The sequence below is a fragment of the Anomaloglossus baeobatrachus genome, chromosome 5 (assembly GCF_048569485.1).
Source record: "Anomaloglossus baeobatrachus isolate aAnoBae1 chromosome 5, aAnoBae1.hap1, whole genome shotgun sequence".
Taxonomy (NCBI): domain Eukaryota; kingdom Metazoa; phylum Chordata; class Amphibia; order Anura; family Aromobatidae; genus Anomaloglossus; species Anomaloglossus baeobatrachus.
This window is the reverse complement of record NC_134357.1, coordinates 291,922,407-291,936,971: the sequence shown is the minus strand read 5'-3', so window position 1 is coordinate 291,936,971 and position 14,565 is coordinate 291,922,407. Positions and strand designations below refer to the sequence as shown.

Genomic DNA, 14,565 nt, shown 5'->3' with positions numbered 1-14,565 from the left:
TTTCCAAAAATTGGGCCACACAGACACCCACCCCATCAGTGGCAGCACTTGGGCCCTAGTTGCAAACAGGATGTTTTGATTTTCATCAAGCACATTCAAAAATACGCCATTCTTATCCGTCCCCAGGATGACACCGGGGTAGGTAGCAAAGTCTTTCCTGATCCCAGCTCTGTTCATCTTGGCTTCTTTTAAAAACACATCAAGCAAGGGTTACTCCAAGCGGAGTCTCCCTTTTTTTCCAAAAATTGGGCCACACAGACACCCACCCCATCAGTGGCAGCACTTGGGCCCTAGTTGTACACTTCACAGCTACATTTGCATCAATCACATTCAAAAATACCCCATAATTAACCGTCCCCAGGATGACACCGGGGTAGGTAGCAAAGTCTTTGCTGACCCATGACTTGTTCATCTTGGCTTCTTTTAAAAACAATGTAAGCAAGGGTTACTCCAAGCGGAGTCTCCCTTTTTTCCAAAAATTGGGCCACACAGACACCCACCCCATCAGTGGCAGCACTTGGGCCCTAGTTGCAAACAGGATGTTTTGATTTGCATCAAGCACATTCCAAATCCACAAGCATTTACTCTCCCCAGGATGACACAGGGGTAGTAAATTCCTTCTGGATCCATGACTTGTTCATTTTGATGAACGTCAGTCTGTCCACATTGTCACTGGACAGACGCGTGCGCTTATCTGTCAGCACACACCCAGCAGCACTGAATACACGTTCAGAGACAACGCTGGCAGCTGGACACGACAAAATCTCCAAGGCGTAACTGGAGAGCTCTGGCCATTTTTCTATGTTTGAAGCCCAAAAGGAGCAAGGCTCCAGTTGCACAGTCATGGCATCGATGTTCATTTGGAGATACTCCTGTATCATCCTCTCCAGCCGTTGAGTATGTGTCAGACTTGTTGTCTCTGGTGGCCTTGCAAAAGAGGGTCTAAAAAAATTATGAAAAGATTCCATAAAATTGCTGTTACCGGCACCAGATACGGTCCTACTGGTACGGGTAGACTGGTGAAGATGACGAGACCGTCCCATGTTTGTCAAGTTACAACTGGGAGATTCCCTCCCTGCACCTGCACGGTTGTTTGGTGGAAAAGCCGAGCTAAGATCGAGTAACAGCTTCTGCTGATACTCCTGCATACGTGCGTCCCTTTCTATGGCTGGAATTATGTCACAAAATTTGGACTTGTACCGGGGATCTAATAGTGTGGCAATCCAGTAGTCATCATCACTTCTAATTTTGACAATACGACTGTCATGTTGGAGGTAGTGCAACAAAAAGGCACTCATGTGTCTTGCGCAGCCATGCGGACCAAGTCCACGCTGCGTTTGTGGCATAGAGGTGCTACCCGTTCTTTCTTCCTCTGACATCTCCCCCCAACCTCTTTCATCTGAAATTTGACCAAGGTCTCCCTCATCCGCTGAGTCTTCCATGTCCATGGACAGTTCGTCCTCCATTTCTTCATGTTCTCCTGCACCTTGCTCAACATTTCACCTGCTACTATGCGCCCTTGTCGATCCCTGTTCCCCATGGTCCCATGCCTGCTGCGTTGGTGATGATGAACGTCTGGACCTTGGTGATGTTGTTGTCCCTTGCACATATGAATCCTCCTGTAGTTCCTCCCCTTCATGTTGTCCCACCCCCTGACTCCGAATAGTGTTTAGCGTGTGCTCCAGCATGTAAATGACTGGAATCGTCATGCTGATAATGGCATTGTCAGAGCTAAACATATTCGTCGCCATGTCGAAACTGTGCAGAAGGGTGCATAGGTCCTTGATCTGAGACCACTCCATCAGGGTGATCTGCCCCACCTCTGCATCTCGTTGGCCCAGGCTATACGTCATGACGTATTGCACCAGGGCTCTGCGGTGCTGCCACAGTCGCTGTAACATGTGGAGAGTTGAATTCCAGCGTGTCGCCACATCGCATTTCAGGCGATGAACCGGCAGGCCGAAAGACTTCTGTAGCGATGCAAGTCGCTCAGCTGCGGCGCTTGAACGCCGGAAGTGAGCAGACAGTTTTCGTGCCCTGTTCAGAAGGCCATCTAGGCCGGGATAGTGTGTTAAAAATTGCTGCACGACAAGGTTCAACACGTGAGCCATACAAGGTACGTGTGTCACCTTGCCCAGGCGAAGGGCCGCACCCAGGTTTGCAGCATTGTCGCACACGGCCTTACCAGGCTGCAGGTTGAGTGGAGACAACTATTTATTAAACTCGGACCGCAGAGCTGACCACAACTCCTCAGCTGTGTGACTCTTATTACCAAGACATGTCAAGCTAAAGACCGCCTGATGCCGTTGCGCTCGGCTGCCAGCATAGTAATGAGGCGTGCGTGATTCCTTCTGCGCAGTGAGAACGCTGGTGGCCTGACCAGGCAGGCTTGGGGCGGAGGTGGAGGACCCAGATGAGGTGGAGGATGCAGAAGCTGTGGCGGAACTTGGACAGACAGAGGATTGACACACAAGTCGTGGTGACGGCAAGACTTGTGCAGCAGACCCTTCACCATCTATCACCATAGTTACCCAGTGCCCAGTCAGCGACATGTAACGTCCCTGTCCATGCTTACTGGTCCAAGTATCGGTGGTGAAATGCACCCGTTCACACACAGAGTTTCTCAAGGAAGCGGTGATGTTGTGTGCGACATGCTGGTGTAGCGCGGGCACACCTTTCTTAGAGAAGTAGTGGCGACTAGGCATCTGGTACTGGGGCACAGCGACAGACATAAGGTCTCTAAAATCCTGTGTGTCCACTAGGCGGAAAGGCAGCATTTCGGTAGCCAACAGCTTACAGAGGGATAGAGTCAACCTCTTAGCTTTGTCATGGGTCGGAGGAAGTGGCCTTTTATTTGACCACATCTGAGGGACAGAGATCTGGCTGCTGTGTGTAGACGGTGTTGAGTAGGGTGTCCCTGGAAAAATGCAGGTTTGTGAGGAAAGTGCAGGCGGAGACATGATGTTGCCTTCATCCAACGTTGGTGCTATCGATGTCTGAGAGAGCTGTACACACTCACTTGTTTCCCCTTCCAAACCAACTGACGACCTTACAAGCAAACTGCCTGTTGCGGTTACAGTGGTGGAAGTTTTGCGTGGAAAAACAGGTGTGACAGCTGTCCCCACAGTCCTAGAAGATGAAGAGCGCGCGGATGTACTGGAAGGGGCGGGCGGTGGATGGTTCGCTCCGCTAGCCGGCATTGCAGCACGGTGAGCTTCCCACCGGGACTTATGATATTTATTCATGTGACGATTCATGGAAGAAGTTGTCAAACTGCTGAGGTTTTGACCTCTACTAACAGAATCATGACAAATGTTACATATCACATGAGTTGGGCGATCTTTTTCGATGTGAAAAAAGGCCCAGGCTAGGCAAGGCTTAGAGGCCATGCGACCTGTTGATCCACCCCGAATAATGCTCATAGGCAGAGTGGTGGCTGAGGATGCAGTTGTAGACGTGCTACCAGTGCTCCGACTCTGTCCAGGAAGGCGCAAGGTAACTTCGTCGTCGGTTGCATCCTCCTCCACCGCCTCTGTTGACCTCCTCGAGTGCCTGACTGGGGGTTGACAGTAGGTGGGATCTAGAACGTCATCATCAATTGTTGTGTTCGCACTCCCCTCCCCCTCAGACTGAGCCTCTTCTTGCCCTGACCGAATATTTAAGTTGTCATCCCAATCGGGTATCTGCGTCTCATCTTCATCAGTATGTTCCTCATTGTCTATAACCACAGGTGTTACAGTTTGTGACAAAGGGTCAACATTATGCTCAGAAACTTGGTCCTCACGGCCTGAATCTGAGTCACAAAGGTTCTGGGCATCACTGCAGACCATTTCCTGTTCTGTACTCACTGTAGCTTGGGAGCAGACCTCTGATTCCCAGGCTATAGTGTGACTGAACAGCTCTGCAGACTCAGCCATCTCAGTTCCACCATACTGTGCAGGGCTGATGGAGACTTCAGAGCTGGGAGAAATCAAGTGTGATTGGGATGACAACTCAGAGGAATGGTGTTTTTTGGATGCGGTACTTGAAGTGGCTGAGAGGGCACTTGTTGGACCACTTGAGATCCATTCAAGCATTTTCCTTTTTTGCCCATCATCTACCTTTATTCCTCTTGTTCGTGTCCGTAAAAAAGGGAGCACATCGGATTGTCCACAATAAGTAGTAGACATCTTACTTTTGCTAGTAGATGGTCTATCTTCAGCAGATGATAATGGAGCTTTGGCACCTTCCCCACTGACAAAACCTTTTTTGCCTTTTCCACCACGCCTCTTCCCCTTTCCACCAGCATCTGTCATTTTGCCACTCATGTTGATTGCGACAAGATTGTGGACTGAAAATGTGGTAGTAAAAATTGAGAGGTGGTGAAGATTGCAGTGGTGGTCTAGCTTTATTAACAGCAGAATAATAAAGAATAAATATCCCTGACAATGTAACTTAGTTATAATTAGTTGGAGTGTGCAACGCAGGCAGACGTGCTGCAAATGTCTTGGCACTAGTGGGACTATAGCAAAGTCCAATAGCCACGTATAGGATGCCACTAGGTACACTGAGTGTGTGCTAGTATAATGGCTTAGTTATAATTAGTTGGAGTGTGCAACGCAGGCAGACGTGCTGCAAATGTCTTGGCACTAGTGGGACTATAGCAAAGTCCAATAGCCACGTATAGGATGCCACTAGGTACACTGAGTGTGTGCTAGTATAATGGCTTAGTTATAATTAGTTGGAGTGTGCAACGCAGGCAGACGTGCTGCAAATGTCTTGGCACTAGTGGGACTATAGCAAAGTCCAATAGCCACGTATAGGATGCCACTAGGTACACTGAGTGTGTGCTAGTATAATGGCTTAGTTATAATTAGTTGGAGTGTGCAACGCAGGCAGATGCGCTCTGCAAATGTCTTGGCACTAGTAGGACTATAGCAAAGTCCAATAGCCACGTATAGGATGCCACTAAAAAACACTTAGTGTGTGCAAGTATAATGGCTTAGTTATAATTAGTTGGAGTGTGCAACGCAGGCAGATGCGCTCTGCAAATGTCTTGGCACAAGTGGGACTATAGCAAAGTCCAATAGCCACGTATAGGATGCCACTAGGTACACTGAGTGTTTGCTAGTAAAATTGCTTAGTTTAAAAAAGTTGTAGTGTGCAATGCAGGCAGACGTGCTCTGCAAATGTCTTTGCACTAGTGGGACTATAGCAAAGTCCAATAGCCACGTATAGGATGCCACTAGGTACACTGAGTGTGTGCTAGTATAATGGCTTAGTTATAATTAGTTGGAGTGTGCAACGCAGGCAGACGTGCTGCAAATGTCTTGGCACTAGTGGGACTATAGCAAAGTCCAATAGCCACGTATAGGATGCCACTAGGTACACTGAGTGTGTGCTAGTATAATGGCTTAGTTATAATTAGTTGGAGTGTGCAACGCAGGCAGACGTGCTGCAAATGTCTTGGCACTAGTGGGACTATAGCAAAGTCCAATAGCCACGTATAGGATGCCACTAGGTACACTGAGTGTGTGCTAGTATAATGGCTTAGTTATAATTAGTTGGAGTGTGCAACGCAGGCAGACGTGCTGCAAATGTCTTGGCACTAGTGGGACTATAGCAAAGTCCAATAGCCACGTATAGGATGCCACTAGGTACCCTGAGTGTGTGCTAGTATAATGGCTTAGTTATAATTAGTTGGAGTGTGCAACGCAGGCAGACGTGCTGCAAATGTCTTGGCACTAGTGGGACTATAGCAAAGTCCAATAGCCACGTATAGGATGCCACTAGGTTCACTGAGTGTGTGCTAGTATAATGGCTTAGTTATAATTAGTTGGAGTGTGCAACGCAGGCAGATGCGCTCTGCAAATGTCTTGGCACTAGTAGGACTATAGCAAAGTCCAATAGCCACGTATAGGATGCCACTAAAAAACACTTAGTGTGTGCAAGTATAATGGCTTAGTTATAATTAGTTGGAGTGTGCAACGCAGGCAGATGCGCTCTGCAAATGTCTTGGCACAAGTGGGACTATAGCAAAGTCCAATAGCCACGTATAGGATGCCACTAGGTACACTGAGTGTTTGCTAGTAAAATTGCTTAGTTTAAAAAAGGTGTAGTGTGCAATGCAGGCAGACGTGCTCTGCAAATGTCTTTGCACTAGTGGGACTATAGCAAAGTCCAATAGCCACGTATAGGATGCCACTAGGTACACTGAGTGTGTGCTAGTATAATGGCTTAGTTATAATTAGTTGGAGTGTGCAACGCAGGCAGACGTGCTGCAAATGTCTTGGCACTAGTGGGACTATAGCAAAGTCCAATAGCCACGTATAGGATGCCACTAGGTACACTGAGTGTGTGCTAGTATAATGGCTTAGTTATAATTAGTTGGAGTGTGCAACGCAGGCAGACGTGCTGCAAATGTCTTGGCACTAGTGGGACTATAGCAAAGTCCAATAGCCACGTATAGGATGCCACTAGGTACACTGAGTGTGTGCTAGTATAATGGCTTAGTTATAATTAGTTGGAGTGTGCAACGCAGGCAGACGTGCTGCAAATGTCTTGGCACTAGTGGGACTATAGCAAAGTCCAATAGCCACGTATAGGATGCCACTAGGTACACTGAGTGTGTGCTAGTATAATGGCTTAGTTATAATTAGTTGGAGTGTGCAACGCAGGCAGACGTGCTGCAAATGTCTTGGCACTAGTGGGACTATAGCAAAGTCCAATAGCCACGTATAGGATGCCACTAGGTACACTGAGTGTGTGCTAGTATAATGGCTTAGTTATAATTAGTTGGAGTGTGCAACGCAGGCAGACGTGCTGCAAATGTCTTGGCACTAGTGGGACTATAGCAAAGTCCAATAGCCACGTATAGGATGCCACTAGGTACACTGAGTGTGTGCTAGTATAATGGCTTAGTTATAATTAGTTGGAGTGTGCAACGCAGGCAGACGTGCTGCAAATGTCTTGGCACTAGTGGGACTATAGCAAAGTCCAATAGCCACGTATAGGATGCCACTAGGTTCACTGAGTGTGTGCTAGTATAATGGCTTAGTTATAATTAGTTGGAGTGTGCAACGCAGGCAGATGCGCTCTGCAAATGTCTTGGCACTAGTAGGACTATAGCAAAGTCCAATAGCCACGTATAGGATGCCACTAAAAAACACTTAGTGTGTGCAAGTATAATGGCTTAGTTATAATTAGTTGGAGTGTGCAACGCAGGCAGATGCGCTCTGCAAATGTCTTGGCACTAGTGGGACTATAGCAAAGTCCAATAGCCACGTATAGGATGCCACTAGGTACACTGAGTGTTTGCTAGTAAAATTGCTTAGTTTAAAAAAGTTGTAGTGTGCAATGCAGGCAGACGTGCTCTGCAAATGTCTTTGCACTAGTGGGACTATAGCAAAGTCCAATAGCCACGTATAGGATGCCACTAGGTACACTGAGTGTGTGCTAGTATAATGGCTTAGTTATAATTCGTTGGAGTGTGCAACGCAGGCAGATGCGCTCTGCAAATGTCTTGGCACTAGTGGGACTATAGCAAAGTCCAATAGCCACGTATAGGATGCCACTAGGTACACTGAGTGTTTGCTAGTAAAATTGCTTAGTTTAAAAAAGTTGTAGTGTGCAATGCAGGCAGACGTGCTCTGCAAATGTCTTTGCACTAGTGGGACTATAGCAAAGTCCAATAGCCACAGATAGGATGCCACTAGGTACACTGAGTGTTTGCTAGTATAATGGCTTACTTAGAATGAGTTGGAGTGTGCAGAGGACAAGAGGGTACAGTGGCAGGATTGTGGTGCTCTGGGTAGAGGAATGGAAGCCTGCCTTTCTATTCCCTCCTAATGGTGAAATGCAGGGAGGAAATCCCTGACCTGGGCTACACAGACGCTGTTGCTGTTTGCAGGACCTGTCACTTATGGCTCTCTGACCCTGCCGCTTTGAGCCCTTAAAAGGACTGCTAGAATGTGCTCTCCCTAAGCTGTCTAACGCTGTGTATGCAGCGCATACAGCTGTATCGGCTATAGGACTCAGGAGGACGGAGCTGCGACACTGATGTCTGACACCAAAGACGCAGAAGGCAGATAATGGCGTTCGTGAAGAAAATGTCCGGTTTTATAATGCAGGGACATGTGACATGCAGATCCTATCACACATGCCGTTGCTTCTCTGGCTCAAAGTCCACTTAGGTGTGTGTGTGTCTGTGATTGGCTGACATGCTGGCCCGCCCCACAAGACGCGCGCGCTTAGGGAAGGAAGACAAGAAAAAAAAAAAAAAAAATGGCGATCGCCATTATAGAAACAGCAGTGATCTGAAGGCGCTGTTCACGCACACTATACACTGAAATGTGATAATAGTTTGATTCACAGAGTGACTTACACTATTACAGCAGAAACCAAGCTAGGATTTAGCTGTTTTTTGGCTGCTAGAACCGTTCTCGAACGTTTCTAGAACTATCGAGCTTTTGCAAAAAGCTCGAGTTCTAGTTCGATCTAGAACATGCCCCAAAATCACTCGAGCCGCGAACTGGAGAACCACGAACCACGAACCGCGCTCAACTCTAGTCGAGAGCGTCGCAGGAAGTGCGTCACTTTCGACATGACCCCACCGACATCGCACCTGCGATGTCGTAGTGTGCAAAGTACCCCTTAGTGTAGCCCTATGTGAGGTATACTGCCGAGTCTCAGTGTATCTGATATGATGGATATACAGCAGTCTTAGCACATCCCATGTGATGTACACAGCAGCGTCTAAGTGTATCCCTATGTCATGTTTACAGCAGAGTCTTAGTGTATCCCTATGTGTTGTATAAGCAAAACTGGACTGCCGCGGAAACACCATCACATGTCTCAACGCTGGCAGGAAACTAGCCAGGTCTTTCACCGGGAAGGAACAACCACGGGAAGGGCAGTCTCCAGTCAAGGAAACCGCCTATGCCAAAACATGGTATCCATCCACAGACAGGTGTTTCGGGGTATTTGCCCCTCATCAGTGTGGAGTAGGAAACTGGCTAGTGGGAGCAATGCCTAGTAAAAGACTACATAAGCAAGGATGATTGACCTTAGGGAGATCAACATCCAGCACCACGGAGACATCATCACGTGTTTCTCAATGCAGTGATTCTAGAACAAGGCCCCCTGGGAAAATATGCAAAACAGGACTGCCGCGGAAACACCATCACAGACAGCTGTTTCGGGGTATTTGCCCCTCATCAGTGTGGAATAGTCTTTTACTAGGCATTGCTCCCACTAGCCAGTTTCCTACTCCACACTGATGAGGGGCAAATACACCGAAACACCTGTCTGTGGATGGATACCATGTTTTGGCATAGGCGGTTTCCTTGACTGGAGACTGCCCTTCCCGTGGTTGTTCCTTCCCGGTGAAAGACCTGGCTAGTTTCCTGCCAGCGTTGAGACATGTGATGGTGTTTCCGCGGCAGTCCTGTTTTGCATATTTTCCCAGTGGGCCTTGTTCTAGAATCACTGCGTTGAGAAACATGTGATGGTGTCTCCGTGGTGCTGAATGTTGATCTCCCTAAGGTCAATCATCCTTGCTTATGTATGTGTTGTATAAAGCAGAGTCTCAGTGTATCTTATATGATGGATATACAGCAGTCTCATCATATCCCATATGATGTACACAGCAGAGAGTATATGTTATATGATGTATATTCAGCAGAGCTTTAATGTTTCCGTATGTAGTCTATACAGAAGAGTTTCAGTGGTTCCTATATAATGTATATACAGTATATACACTTGTATAAATAATGGACAGCTGATGCTTTATGCTATGCTTGACAAAGACATTATATGTCAAAACATTGCACTGTTTTTGCACTTTGATGGAATAAAAAGAAGGAAGATTTTTTTTCACTCAAGTGGACGCTGTCATTCCTGTTTTCTGCATGGTATGTTAAACCAAGTGATCCCTTGGTACTGGACGGGCGTCCCAATACTGCCAGTTTTTGTGTTTACACAGGCGGTCGGAGTCTCAGTGTATTAAAACAATAGGGGACTGATGTGAAGTACCCTGCCGCGGCTGCTATGCAGTTGACAGGACTGTATTGTGCAGCTCAACAACTGAGCACCCCCCACGGTTCAGATATTTATAGGCTATCAATATAAAAACCCCAGATAACCCCTTCAAAGTATACTCCTTGTCATAAATAAGTCACTAACAACAGGGAATTTGTAATCTCTATTGGCTGAGTTTGCCATTACCTTCTCATGTGGAATTGTAGAAAATCCATTTCCTTTTAGCAATATGAGAGAAGAAAGCATGGTGAAAGCAGTAAAGCCGTAGAATGAGGTTCGCTTTCCCACATCATCCTCATATCCTTCTGTTACAGCTCCATTGACACTTAAAAGATAAAAAAGCAAAATGATGTTGGAAATGAAAGCCATAAAACACTTTTCAATATAAGAAAATTAATGGGCTGTTCCCAACTCATCCTTTCATTGCTGAGAGTTGCAGATTTTTGCTGTTTCTATAACTCCCATAGAAATGAATTAGTGTTACGGAATCTGTGTAGACAGTCTCGCTCTCTGTTGTTTTTGTAGCTCCATCTTAAAGACGTTGTCCAGTCTAAATCCACAAGTTTGCCATTAGTCAATGTAAATGCAGACTTATAAATCCTCACATTGCGCGCACTGTACACTGTGAGGATTCACCGGTGTCAGGGACGGGAACGGCGGTCACGTGGCCATGAGTATGCAATATGCAGATTCTTGGCCAGAATCCAACTAGATGGGCACGATACCGCGCAATACACTTGCATTGAGCAAGGCTCCACCCATCTAGTCTGATTTTGGACAGGAGTCTACATATCGCATACTCACGGTCATGTGACTGCCGTGCCTGGCCCTTACATTGGCGAATCATCACAGTGCACAGTGAGGATTCACAAGTCTGAAGTCACATAGAGGCACACATAGAGGGATTGCAGACTTGTGGATTTCGACTAGACAACCGCTTTAAATCTCAAAGCCTTTAATATAGAAACTGAGTAAATACATTGGAGTTATCATTTAGCTGAAAATAAACCTTGTAGTTAACAAAAGTAATTTAGAATTATCAGGTAAAGTATAGTACGGGCTCACAAATTATCCTCAAACCCTTAATAAAATGTAAGTTTATTAGTAAATTCTTTAAAAGAATCCCAGAGAAACACAAACATTAACAAACCAAGGTCAGGTGACCCCTAAATAAATTGATACTGATACAAGGGGACGGTAATAAAATGGAATAGGGGGGGGGGAGTGCCCTGGTAACCCTCAACAATTTTGGTGTCCCTACCTAACAACGGAGGGTGTGACACCTTAAGTTACCACGTTGACTGTCCCTTTCCCTCACCCTGAAATAGGGAAGATAATTCAAAAAGAGGGGAGGGAGAGAGAAGGGAACCGTTCCCAAGGGTACAGTAGGGTCTGAAAATTGATAAATATATGTTTTTCAATACCTGACTCAAGATAATATGATATACAACCACAGAGAGTGATACAAAACCAACATTTTCTGCAAAAATTAGCTCATGTAATAATCTATTACACCGTAATGTGTCATAGAAAGAGCCACCATAGTCTCTATACAGTCATAGCAAGACCAGGTAATCAGCAGAACAACTCACTACCACCCATTAATACTAATGTCCTACTAGGGTGCCAATGGCCCCCATCACAGATACTGTCATTTAATAGCATAGGACAATAAGGGAAAAAGAAAATGATTCACTTCCCTGAAAAAAAGCAGGTCTTGTAAGTCATGGATTACCACCATACAGGATCTGCTGTCGTCTCCCCAAGCCTCCTGACGAACCTTTGATGGGAAAGGAGAAATGCGTAGAGGCTTGGCAGGGATGAAGACCTGCTTTTTTCAGGGAAGTGAATAATTTTCTTTTTCCCTTATTGTCCTATGTTATTAAATGACAGTATCTGTGATGGGGGCCATTGGCACCCTAGTAGGACATTAGTATTAATGGGTGGTAGTGAGTTGTTCTGCTGATTACCTGGTCTTGCTATGACTGTATAGAGACTATGGTGGCTCTTTCTGTGACACATTACGGTGTAATAGATTATTACATGAGCTAATTCTTGCAGAATATGTTGTTTTTGTATCACCCTCTGCGGTTGTACATCATATTACCTTGAGTCAGGTATTGAAAAACGTATATTTATCAATTTTCAGACCCTACTGTACCCTTGGGAATGGTTCCCTTCTCTCTCTCTCCCCCCCCTCTTTTTGAATTATCTTCCCTATTTCAGGGTGAGGGAAAGGGACAGTCGACGTGGAACAGGGGCGCCCGATAACTTAAGGTGTCACACCCTCCGTTGTTAGGTAGGGACACCGAAATTGTTGAGGGTTACCAGGGCATTCCTCCCCCTTCCATTTTATTCCCGTCCCCTTGTATCGGTATCAATTTATTGAGGGGTCACCTGACCTTGGTTTGTTAATGTTTGTGTTTCTCTGGGATTGTTTTAAAGAATTTACTAATAAACTTATATTTTATTAAGGGTTTGAGGATAATTTGTGAGCCCGAAAATAAACCTTGCCATGCTCTTACATACTCAGAGGATTGGTCTGCACTCGGACAGTAAGGATGATGGTGCAAGCGAAGATTAGGTCAGAGACCCTGAAGTCATATGTAAACTAATTCACTGCACTCAAAGGTTGTGATGCAAATTGAAAAATGTATTAACAAAGAAAAGCGACTGTGTAGTCATCTGACGTTTCAACCCGCCTGGGTCTTAAGCGGGTGTCGCGGGCGGTCTGGACGCCGTCGCTGCTGCGCTCTCGCTAACGCTCATGTCCGGCGCTGCTGCGGCTGCCGCTGCTGCTCGGTGGCTCAAGCGGCGCTCCTCGCCCGTGAGTGAAAGGGGTGGTTGGTTTGGGGGATTTAGTCCGTGACGCCACCCACGGGACGTGGTGAAGATAGGCACCACCGCTGCTGATGACAGGGATCCCGGGAGCGATGGTAAGGAGCAGCTGGGATGTTGTTTTCCCCCTCCGTGGGTAGGATCGGTGGTCCCGGGGCCCGATAATGTTGCGGGGAGGCAGGGTTGGCGAGGTGCAGGGTTGCAGGGACAGCGCGGCGCGGTGCCAGATGGCATGGGTGTACTCACTCAGCAAGAAAGGTACAAAGTCCTCGGTAAACCAAACGGCTGGATGGACGGGTCCCGCAGCTGGCTGCAGTGTTTCTCCCCGGACAGGTGATGGTGGCTGTCTTTCCCTGCACCTTGATGTTCTCTTTCTGACTACTATGGATTCCCAACGGTAGTCCGCTCCCCGGTGTATGGGTACCGGAGGAGCCCGTTTGCCCGCAGACGCTGGCCCTTGGGTCTCTAGCCTTAGGCGGTAGCTATATACCCTCACAGTGTGGGCTGTTGCCTTCAATCGGGACTTTTGCTGTTGTCAAACCCCTGGGGTTCCAGTCACATTCGGATCTGACTTTTGTCGGCGGCTCCAAGCCTGGTCGAGGTCCGATGGCCCTGCCTGTGTGCTGGCTTCACTTCGCTCCCCGGTCGGTACCGGCGGGCCGTCGCCCGTCCCCGGTCCTACGGTTCCGCGTTGCTTCACCACTCCTGCAGATGGCCACCACCGTCTGCCAACCTTGCTGTCAGTGCCTGGGCCACAAACCCAGATACCCAAATGCTTGCTCCTCACTCCTCAAACTCCAACACTCAACTTCCACTTTTCCCGCCTCCAGGCCTGTGAACTCCTCGGTGGGTGGGGCCAACCGCTTGGCTCCACCCCACCTGGTGTGGACATCAGACCCTAGAGGGAGGCAACAAGGGTTTTATGTTTGGCTAATGTTACTGTCTAGTGGGGGTGGGGGTATTTGTGTGTTATCTGTGACGACCTGGCTAGTCCAGGGCGCCACACGGGCTTTACACGAGACGACTGATCGTGCGTTGCATCGTCGGGGTCACGGTTTTCGTGACGCACATCCGGCATCGTACACGACGTCGTCTCGTGAAACACCTCCTAGCGACGCAGTATCGCTCACAAATCGTGAGTCGTGTACTCGTCGCTAAGTTTCATAAAATTGTTTAATTAAAATGGCGGCGGTTGTTCATCGTTTCCGTGGCATCACACGTTGCTCCGTGTGACACCACGGGAATGATGAACAGCAGCTTTACCTGCCTCCCGCGGCACCCGACGGCTTAATGGAAGGAAGGAGGTGGGCGGGATGTTTACATCCCACTCATCTCCGCCCCTCCGCTTTTATTGGCCGGCTGCCGTGTGACGTCGCTGTGATGCTGAACGTCCCTCCCACTCCAGGAAGTGGACGTTCGTCGCCCACAGCGAGGTCGTCCAGAAGGTAAGTACGTGTGACGGGGTTTAAACGAGTTTGTGCGCCACGGGCAACTAATTGCCCGTGACGCAAAAATGACGGCGATGGGTACGATCGATCGTGCTATCGCACAATCGGTCGTCTCGTGTAAAGCAGGCTTTAGTCAAGAGTCGCTGCACAGTAGGTGACTGGAGGGTGAGAGATGAGGTGCTCTGTAGCACTGATGGATAGGAGAAGATGCCTTGAGGATGGTGTACAGGGTATGCAAGTGCATCCGCGCTCTTGCTGGTTG

The 14,565-nt window shown here is 47.6% G+C and overlaps 1 protein-coding gene across 1 annotated transcript in view; it reads right to left on the bottom strand.

Annotated features, from left to right (window-relative positions):
- The window catches only part of ST6GALNAC1 (ST6 N-acetylgalactosaminide alpha-2,6-sialyltransferase 1), a 289,824-nt gene that overhangs the window by 49,235 nt on the left and 226,024 nt on the right, over window positions 1-14,565 (bottom strand). The window contains exon 5 of the mRNA XM_075347473.1: window positions 10,204-10,342. Coding sequence (XP_075203588.1) covers window positions 10,204-10,342 — 139 coding nt within the window. The remainder of the gene's footprint in view (window positions 1-10,203; window positions 10,343-14,565) is intronic.